This window comes from Micromesistius poutassou (genome assembly GCF_964030765.1).
Source record: "Micromesistius poutassou genome assembly, chromosome: 13".
NCBI lineage: Eukaryota > Metazoa > Chordata > Actinopteri > Gadiformes > Gadidae > Micromesistius > Micromesistius poutassou.
In genome coordinates this window covers 2,405,449-2,416,269 of record NC_140283.1, presented here as the reverse complement: position 1 = coordinate 2,416,269, position 10,821 = coordinate 2,405,449, and the positions used below count along the sequence as shown (strand labels likewise).

Sequence of the window (10,821 nt, the reverse complement as noted above, 5' to 3'; positions counted from 1 at the left end):
TAGAATAGTTATTCGAACAAAGTACATCGTGATCATGACCATAAATAATTCTGTTGTATAATACAATGTTGTTATACAGTTACAGTTGTGAGATGGCATGTATCAATAACATTGTTAACTATGTTACTGTTTACATGTAAAAAATGAATAAATAAAATACATATTGAAATAGAAACTGTATGAAACGGATGTAATAAAGTCGTTTGAATATTACTGGTCTCTATTTTTAATTGAAATATGAATGTCTTGCTTGAAAGAGTCTTTCATCACATTCTCCGTCAGTCCCATTACAGTGTGGAGCGCTTTAAGTGCTTCAAGACCAAACTGAATTGGTCATATTAAATAACGTATTTCCAGATTCTTTGCCAGAGAGCATTTGTTATGTTTAAAAGGAGTGTGTCTCTAAAACAAACCCTGCGTTTGAGTAACCTTTCTCCTCCCCGTTGGGCGCGCTCTTCTGCGTGGTCTCCAGCCACTCCTGTGCCTTCGCCTTGCTGCTCTTCCCCTCATCCTTTGAGTCCGTACATTTGGGCTCCTAGTGGGCGAAACAGAGACGCAGTTCATTGTTTTGCGTCTCCGTTAGGCGTACAATCCTGCATTTTCATGGCTCCCATGCTCCCATCTTACCTGCTCTCGTGGTTTTGCGTGGGCGCCCCCCCAGCACATTCTCTTTCCCCTTTCGGACCAGAAGCAGAACAGATTTCCCACCGGCCTCACCAGCAGTGGATCCACGTTATTGCCCTTGTTGAATCCTGATGTAGAAGAAAGAATGAATCCTTTTTTTTTTTATGATTTCATGACTTGAAAATGAAGGTACAATTCTTTCCAGATATCATTTCAGTATTTAATCCATAACCACTTGGAAAGCCTGTCAAAGCAATAATAAAAAACAGGTGCACAACATGACACACCGCCCTCATCATGTCAGCCCATAACTCAGCGTGTCGCTCCTCCCTCCCCGTCCCCTCAGACAGCAGCCCGGCCCCCAGGCTCTGAGTTGACTGGGGGGGACTTACGGAGCCAAGATACATTACCGGTGAGGGAGGTGATGAGCAGGCCCACGGAGAGGGTGGTGATGAAGCCCACGGTGCTGAGGTGCAGATAGGACAGGGAGTACCAGGAGTCTGCCAGGGGCGGCCTGGGGACACAAAGGGCCCCGCGGGGGACGCATCATTCCTCTGGCTTAGCTGCCACAAACACTATTTCCAGATTTATAGAGCAGTGAAAAGAGCCATTTTTATCCTTTCTTCTTCCTCTCCCCCTCCATTGTGCTGCGCCCAGTGGTTTCACACATGGCTTGGCACCAGCGATTTTGGTATGTCGCTGAAACAATGGCTTCATTTGTTTTGGTTTCATAATTTCTTCAGTGAAATGAAACCATTTGTTTCAAAAACGTCTGCCAAAGAACTGGTCTCATGAAAGAGCGACGTGTGAAACAAACTCAAAGGGGGCTTTCAACGGCCAGAACACATTATATCATCACAAATCTTCCAAAAAATGGATTTCTAGCATACACTTATCTGTTAATAAATAATAAAATGCTGTTTTAAAACCTTTATTATCAATGACAAAACCTTGCCCGATGTATTAAATGCGTGACATTCCTGTGGGTCTATATCTCCCGGCGGAGGCAGACCCGTTACGGGGGCGGTGCAGCGTCTACCTGGGGGGCAGGGAGGTGAGGAAGGGGGCGTCGGTGGCAGGACTGACGGATGAGTTGAGCCATGGACACCCGTCGGTGATCAGCGGTAAGGGCCTTGAGTTGACGGGCAGGGCGGGGTAGATGAAGGCCCCAATCCCGGCCCAGAAGGCCATGGCGATCCCTGCCATGAAGCCTCCGACGGCCCCCTGTGGGGCAGAGAGGGCAGCACGCCACAGGGGCAGTTTAACGGGGTGACATCATTCTTTTGACTTTAGACCGTTATGTGACGGCCGAGCCAGGGGGGGTATTTGCGCCCACCGAGGACGCCCCTCGATAAGTGCGGGAAACAGCTTCGTTTGCGCTCCAACAGCGTGATGTCAGACTGCAAGGGGCGGGGCTGAAGGGCAGAAGTCCCGCCTCCCGGCTACTCGCAGTGTTTACAACTTCTCAGGGGTGTGAATTTGCCGACTCAGTAATCTCTGCTTTGACTCGAGGATGAACTATTTTGAACACGTCGTTCACTCTTCACGTGCGATGCTGCTGTACCTTAGAGTTGGCGCAGGGAAACAGGATCCCCAGGGAGAACATTCCCAGCATGGGGCCGCCACACATCCCATGGATGGTGAGCGCCGCCTGGCAGAGACAAACCGAACAAACGGTGGCATCGTCAGCAGGGCCTGGAGCCTGCTGTGTTTTAAATGACCATGAAGAAGAGGAGGAGGAAGGCAAAGGAGAGGAGGAGGAAGTAGAGATAGAAGACGAGGAAGAGGAAAAAGAGGAGGAAGTGCAGGTAGAAGTAGAGGAAGAGAAAGAGGAGGAGGAGGAAGTATAGCTAGAAGACGAGGAAGAGGAAGTGGAGAAGGAGGAAGAGGAGGAGGAAGTACAGCTAGAAGACGAGGGAGAAGAAAAAGATGAAGAAGGTGAAGATGTCAAGAAGGACACAAAGACGAAGTGACGATAGAAGTAACGGGAATAATAGGAAACTGAAGATGAAGGTGGTGAAGAAGAGAATGCTATTAACGGATCAATAGCAAGAAAGACTGAAGATAGAAGATGAGGAAGGAGAAGGAGGAGGAGCAGAGAGCAGATCCCTTTACCTGAACGATTCCTCCCATGTAGGAGGCCACTACTGCCATGGAGGTGCAGGCTATTCCAAAGATGACACCTTCAGACACAATGTCCCATAATACAAGTTAATAATTAGTGACACACCTCTACCCTGCCTAACCTTTATTACCACATCTATCTTCTCTTTTGTTAATGCTCTGTAGAACAGTCAATACGGTCAATAACATAAAGGTAAAATAACGTACCGTCAATACCCGTCTACCTCAACCGTATGGGAGGCCTCAACATCGCCACGCCTCATTTACAGATCAAAGTACTTATCTTATCTTATCTTCTAAGACATTAGTGTGTTTATTTACAAAGCCCTTTGATGGTCCAGGTGGTGGCTGTGTTGGAGAGATTGGCGCAGCAGTGCTTCACAAAGTCCTCGTACGTCACGGTGGCGAGTGCGTTTATGCTGGCGGCCACCGTGCTAGAGGAGACAGTGGAGAGGTTAAAGAAAAGGCTTTCTTTAGGTGGTTAATGAAAACAATCAAATGCGAGTCACAAACAAATGCGAGACACTTTTGTTTTGTTATATATATTACTGTACATACATATTTATATATATATATATATATATATATATATATATATAAATATATATACACTGCACATATATATATACACTGCACATATATATTTTTATTTTATTTAAACTATTTTGTTCTTAATTTGTTCTTAATTGCACTGTACCTTGTTAGTTTTTACTCTTTTTTTATTCTTTGCATTGTTAAGGAGAGCTTGGGATACAACAATGTCATTGCCAGCTATGACTATAGCTATAAAAGAACCTGAACTTATAAAAGACCAGCTATAAAAGAACCTGAACTTGAACTTGCACAGCTCATCATGCGTTACAGACCTGAGGGTTCCGCTGAAGGCACACGCCACAAACAGGCCGGGCAGCCCGGGGAACTGCCCCAGGATCTCCATCACGAAGTACGGCATGAGCTGCGGAGGTCAGAGCACAGAGCTTCATCGTGACAGTAGAAGTCGGCGTGGGACAGGGTGTGAGCGAGCCCTTTTCTTGTGCGGTACCAAAACGAGCAGGGACCCAGAGACCAGAGCACAGACCTGATCGGGGGCAGAGACGCGCCCCGCGGTCCACGGGTCACAGTCGGCGTAGAAGGCGTACATGATGAGGCCGCAGAACACCGCGCAGCACAGGATGACCAGCAGACCCAGGAGGTTGAGGTACAGCGCCCTGGGAACGCACCAGACCCAGGCTCAGGGAGGCCGAGTCTCAGGGCCTCGCAGTGAAAGTACATGCAAGCAACAGTCGATATGCAGTAAAAAGGGGGGATTAGTTTAGTTTTAACATGTATTCACAAAGATGGGCACTGAATCAGCAGACATCATGGATCTTTGGTGAAACTATTTTGTCATATATATACATAGGCTATACATACTGTATATATATATATATGTGTATATGTAAATATATTCTTTCTCCAGGCTGTACAGTGTTTGTGAGAGTAGACGCTCACAGTCTGGCTTGGGTCTGGGTCTTGCAGGAGATGCATCTCTGGATAACGGACTGGTTGACCCCGTAGATGCCCAGCCAGGTGAAGGTGCCCCCGACGGACAGTGTCCAGAAGGTGTGTCGTCTCAGCGGGTCGGGGTCGAAGCTGAGGGCGGAACGGGACGGTTGTCGTGACAGCCAAGGTGGACCTGATCCTCCCTAGCAGCCGTCGTCGTTCTGAACGCTAGCTGGGTGGTATGCCAGTTCCACGTTCAGTTTCTCCTCCGCTTGTCTGGACGGAGGTGGACCGTCCAAACTCAGAAATAAAAGTATTTTCCCAAGTATTTAGCATTGGAGTAGTAAGCCAGGGTTGACCTAGCTAGTCGTGCCAATCACTCTAGACGTTGGTGCGTGGTCCACCTGGATGTGTGTACCTCTAAACCAGACAGCAGCAGTCCTATTATGCTACAGCAGGACTTTGGGGGGACGTGGCTCAGAGCCTGGAGTGGAAACCGACTAATGCCTGCAGCTGAACCGCAGCGCTACTTACTCAAAGACATCCAGCCGGCCCCCCGTCTGGGCCCTGCTCCACATGGCCTCCACCCCCCCCACACTCTGGGCCCCCTGGATCAGCACGGAGAGGAAACCCATCACCATGACCACCATCTGAAAGGCATCCGTCCAGACCACCGCCTTCAGACCCCCCTATACACACACACACACACACACACACACACACACACACACAGACACACACACACACACAGATAAATACATGCCCACACACACACGCACATACACACACAAACACATAGATAAATACATGCACACACACAAACACAGACACACACACACAGATAAATATATGCCCACACACAAACACACACACACACAGATAAATACATGCACACACACACATACACACACACACATAAATGCATGCATACACACACACACACACGCACAGACACACACACATTCCACACACCCACACACACACACACACACACACACACACACACACACACACACACAGATAAATACATGCATACAAACACACGCACACACAGAAACACACACATTCCACACAAACACACACAATCGCACACACACACACACACACACACACACACACACACACAGATAAATATATGCATACACACACACACACACACACAGAAACACACACATTCCACACAAACACACAATCACACATACAATCGCACACACACACACACACACACACACACACAAGAGGGTGCAAGCCACTCACAAACACGCACACAAAAGCACACATAGACAAATACTTGCGGATGTGCCACCCACACACACATTAACCCACACACTGTGTCTAATGAACAACAGTAGTTCAGTTCTGGTCCGCGTCCATACACTCCCTCTTGTTTGGGCCACCTAAACAGAAACAGAGGGCGCCTGCGGCCACGTGGGGCTCAGACGTGCGGCGGTCTGCGCTCCGCTCACCAAGGTGCAGTAGAACGTGCACACGACGCCCGTGGCAACGATGGAGCCCCACAGGTTGAAGCCCGTCACTGCAGAGACAACAACAACAGTCCGTCAGTTACAATGGGAACACTTAAAGAAATGGACGGGTGGGACGGATGGGAGGGAGAGAGACAGGGAAGCTGTTCCGATGTCCCCTGGGACCCTCGGAGTGACCTCTTATCTACAGCGTTGACCTACCTTGGTTGAGGGCCAGGGCTGGGGCATACACCACCACTCCTGTGTAGAGAATCTGCAAAGCAGTGAAACACAGTCGTGTCAGCATGTGACGTGATGCAGATTCCATTCCTCTTTTCCTTCTGAAATCTGGACTATGTGTCTTCTGGACTGAGAGACCACCACATTGAGGATTCCTGTTCACATTTGGTTTGGATGGTTTTCATTGTTTTTCTTCTACCCTAGTCTTTCTCTACTCAGTACGATAAAGTTCAAATCCTTTTCAACCAGAGCGACGGCTGCCATGAGGTGGAGAAGGGACTTCTGCAGCAGGTTGAAGGGAAGAGGAAACACTGTGCTAATACTACACTAACACTGTGTCTGTCGCAGCTACAGTCCATCACACTTACTGTCTGCACCAGGTAGAGAAGCGTGGACATCACCCGCACATGCCTGCAGAACCGGAGCTCCAGGTACTGTTTAGGAACAGAGCCCGTCATTTGGTCAGACCAGAGGATGGAGAAATGTGAAGGTCAATGCATCAGAGCCAGCCTATGTTTCTAATCTGTGGGGTCCTGACTTTACCCAAGGTCGGGTCGTAGTCAGAAAAGAAAAACATTGTGATGATTTCATCGCCGAAGAACAGGATGTGATCAATCTAGGACGTAATAACACAGGAGGCCCTCTCAGTGGTGAAGCTGAGTAATCAAATGACAGAGACCTGTTAATGCTCACTCCAACGCGGGGCGAGATGAGCCACTCACAGGCCCGGCGCTGCTCACCGGAGCCCTCCAACAACCACTCAATCGTTAACATCATAAAGCGGAGGTCCTCTCTCCGTGCGTGGTGATAACAGACACAGGCCTGTAAATCACCTCGTAGGTGCTGGTGATCCCTGAGGTGTAGAAGACCGGCACAAAGAGCTCGGCGGTCGCCACCACCACGAAGGCGTAGGCGATGCCGTACAGGACGTAGGAGGCCCCGAAGCGGTAGACGTCGGCCGGGGCCCCCAGCACCGTGACGGCCGACATGAAGCTGGCCGTGAGCGACAGGGCCACCGGGACGCACGTCATCTGCCGGCCCCCGACCAGGAAGTCCTTGGACGAGTCAGCGTTCCTCTCCTTGATGGCGAAGAAGACCCCTATCCCCGAGGAGACCACGAAGAGCAGGGCGAAGACCACGTAGTCCCAGACCACGAAGGTCCCCACGGGGCTCTCTGAGACCGGCATGGTGGTGGAGGGATGGCTGGGAAGCTTCTTGGCTCTTTCCTGTCTTTATAGCCTCTGCTTCGGAAGGTTATCGCTATTTTTGTAAATGGTGCATGTTTCCCCCCGGCGGGTTGATAATTAAGGGAATGCACTTTGCATTGGCAGATAATGGACTCGTTGAGATGATTCTAAATGAGAGATAAATGTTAAACATTAACTTGGCAGGTCGGGTATTAGCTGGAGATCTTCCAGTGTGAATAATGATGAAGGCCGCAGCCTGCTTATGTCTCATTATAAGGGATAAACATCATGACAGTCCTGAACACAAATCATCCCGTAATACAGGACGCGAAAAAGTAGATCGCATATATACAGTATATAGGCCTATATAAGGTATCTTTGATGGAAGCCCATAGAGGCCATGGTAACTTGTACATTGCATGGCCCATGATGGCTGAATGGGGTTGGTGGAGGCTCTGCCAGAGGCACGCTGTGCCTGAGAGGAAGCGGCTCGAGTGTAACCCGAGTCCAAATGAAACGTGTGTGCGTTTTCACTGCTGCTGCAGAAGTTCGTTCAGAGAGCGGAGAGGCTCGCAGCAGACAGCATGGGAGGACGCAACGCCGGCCCGATGGGCTCGGGTTCAGTGGGACCACTGGTGCTCATCATGGTGATGTGCCTGCCGCTACACACCGCTGTCTACAGCGGGCCCCTGCAGCCCGAGCTCTCCAACGGGACTTTCCATCACTTCTTTGTTCCGGACGGTGATTTTGAGGAATATGACGACCCCGAGAAATGTCAAATGTTGTTCCGATTCTCGGACGCGCGTAGATGCGACTTAAACGAGGACAGCGACTCGGTGATCCGGGACGACTTCATCATCGCCAGGCATCAGGTGGAGGACACGGCCAGACTACTCGATGGCATCGTGAGGACCATATCGTACGACCTGGACGGCGACGAGGGCTACGGGAAGTATCTGCGGCGTGAGGTGTCTCAGATCGGTGAAGCCTTCACCAGCGTGGACGCGTCTCTGCTGGAGCTGGAGGTCAAGTTTAAGCAGAGTCAAGAGAGCGACCAGAGAGAGGAGCACCAGCTGAACGGATTGGTGGTGAAGCCTCTCGATGATGTGAAGAGGCTTATCAGGGAGACAAAGGACATCTCCCTGGGACTTAAAGACCAGCAAGAATTGCTTTCCCTCGTCATCCGGAGTCATGGCGCTCGATTGAGCCGTTTAAAAACAGCTTATCTTAATGTATAATGGGGACCTTTGTTTGTGTGTGTGTGTGTGTGTGTGTGTGTGTGTGTGTGTGTGTGTGTGTGTGTGTGTGTGTGTGTGTGTGTGTGTGTGTGTGTGTGTGTGTGTCTGTCTGTCTGTCTGTCTGTCTGTCTGTCTGTCTGTCTGTCTGTCTGTCTGTCTGTCTGTCTGTCTGTCTGTCTGTCTGTCTGTCTGCGCGTGTGTTGGTGAAAGAGACAGAGAGATAATAGATAAAAGGGAGAGAGGAAGGGGGGGGGGGCTTTAATTAACAATTAACAAAGTGAAATCCGTTGGGGCTGAAGAATATCCTGGTAGGCCTATATCTTTAAGTGTGACCTTTATACCGGCGCCTCTGAAGTGAGTGTCTGCTGGAACGAGCTCTAAGAAAAACACCAACACATTCCTCAGCCTCACACGGGACGGACTAAAGTTAGCCCCCCCCCCCCCCCCCCACCCCATCTCCAGAATTCAATACCTAGTAACCGTTGTCGTTTTCTGCGTTGTGTTTGTCTTTGTCTTTGTGAGTTTTTAAGTGTATGACTATGCTGGGTCTTGCTATATAATGCAGCCTGTTAGCATAAAGGAAGAGGGAACCCAACAACAAACTTGACATAAATCCTATCAAAGCCTAATAAAGAACTCATTTAAACCCTTTGCCGTGTGTTCCTCCGTTAATGATTGGAGTCATTGATCAACCATTAAAGCCAGTGAGAGACTATTCAGAGAGAGTTCAAGTGCATGGGGTAATTTGTGTTAGTAGTAAAAAAAAAAAGAATCCAAATGTTCTACCTTTTTATTACGTCTACTGTGTGGTGCCACTGGTTGATTGACATCTGAAGATTGTTATTTCCCCCTGGAAGTCCATCTGGAAGTCATCATGTCGGGCAGGAAGTCCTGGCTTCAAAGGCCTGTTTTGTATCGTCTAACTGGGAGACTGGTGTGTTATTGTATGGGTGAAGACCTGGCCTGAGTAGGACTTTAGATATTGTTTTATACTTTTCCTTGAACAGAGTATTACTTGAAATGGCGTGTCCAAGCCCCAGGCAAATACATAGTTTCTTCTTTCCTGAAATGAGAAGTATATTTCAGACGAAAGAAACAAAATAAGTAGGCTAACACAAAAATCCCTTAAAGGAACACTAGGATTCAGTCCAAATCTTTCTGAAAGGTGGCACTTTGAAACGTTGATGGAAACACACACTTTTGTATTCCTATGAAATGAATCTGCGTTTGAATGTTTTTGACAGCTGTCAACCAATGGCTTAAGTCTGCTCTCACTCCCTCGAGCCCCACACGCCACAAAGTAATGCTATGGTGCCGTGTTTCCCATGCCTGTGGCTCCCAGGAGCTGCACGGCCTGCATGGTGAGACTGGGTGTGACTTCCTCCCTGTCTGGCTTTCCTCACCAGCACAGCTTCGGCCCGACAGCACCAGCCACGGCCAGCCCGGCGCAGCGCGTATGGCCCCAAGTACCTGGGGGGCCCCCAAGTACCTGGGGGGGGGGGGCAAAGGTTCATTAAGGTTCATTAAGGTTGATAATTATGTAATAATTATGTAATAATTACCCACCCCCCTCCCCCCCGCCAACAACCAGTGCGTAGAGCCCCCAAAAGCTTAGCGGCGGTTCTGACTGAAGTTCAATGCAAATTAGAGAAATCTTTGAAATGTCTTCAAAAAATACATTGTGAAATCATTGACTTGTACATCAGTTGATGTAATTTATAACCATTCGCAACATGCTTGTTTTATTAGTGAAGAAAAGTGGAGGTGTCCACCTAGAAATCCTTATCACCGCAGTGGCGTCCCCGTGGGAGAAGCAGAGTAACACTGCCTCCTAGTGTTAGATGTGTAGAAAGTGTAGTGTAGTGTAGAAAATAAATTGATTGTTTACCTTTTTTATCTTACGATGTTACAGTTTTTGCCCGTTGCTTGAACGCGTTTTGCAAAACTTGGCCCATTGTGTCAGAACTCAACACACAAGAAAATAAGTCACAACACTGGGAAATATACCATTCACGTCTATGTCAAATTGAAACCCTGCTATCGAAACCTAACAATCCTTTGTCAAAATCTCACTCTGATGACAAAATGATACACACTTGCATCATATGAATACACTTTCAGATCAGCAGCAACACACTAGTCTACTTTATATAAAACACTGCAGTCTTTCATGTTCACTGTTTTTATTCAGTTCCACAGAAGGAATGTTTTCACAACAACCAAAAAATCGAATATTCAATACTGTATATTGCAGAACTGTACTTTACAGTGCAACAGTTTAAGCAAAAATAAACCAAAAATGAACGAAAAATACACTGTGTATACTGAAAACACAGCAATTGTGCATGGGTGGGCTAATGGATCCTCACCTTGTGTGCCGAATCCATCCATGGATTGACCTTACCTCAATGTCTCCGTTCTGGATCAGAATAGCCCAATAGAAACTAACATTATCCCAGACAA

General features: G+C 48.3%; 2 protein-coding genes across 2 annotated transcripts; one reads left to right on the top strand and one right to left on the bottom strand.

Moving 5' to 3' along the window:
• Nucleotides 1–385: 385 nt before the first annotated feature.
• slc5a12 (solute carrier family 5 member 12) lies at nt 386–7,120 on the bottom strand (the record flags this gene model as incomplete). The annotated part of the gene is made up of 15 exons (XM_084476835.1): nt 386–535; nt 628–752; nt 1,035–1,138; nt 1,664–1,848; nt 2,189–2,275; nt 2,740–2,807; nt 3,070–3,182; nt 3,615–3,703; nt 3,827–3,956; nt 4,240–4,380; nt 4,765–4,919; nt 5,697–5,764; nt 5,916–5,967; nt 6,302–6,367; nt 6,767–7,120. The coding sequence occupies 15 exons, from the start codon at nt 7,118–7,120 to the stop codon at nt 386–388; spliced, it is 1,887 nt and encodes a 628-aa protein (XP_084332961.1).
• A 584-nt stretch (nt 7,121–7,704) lies between these two features.
• On the top strand, nt 7,705–8,381 carry fibina (fin bud initiation factor a; the record flags this gene model as incomplete). Its single annotated transcript, XM_084477022.1, has 1 exon — nt 7,705–8,381. The coding sequence occupies one exon, from the start codon at nt 7,705–7,707 to the stop codon at nt 8,356–8,358; it is 654 nt and encodes a 217-aa protein (XP_084333148.1). The 3' UTR covers nt 8,359–8,381.
• Between the last annotated feature and the right edge of the window lie 2,440 nt (nt 8,382–10,821).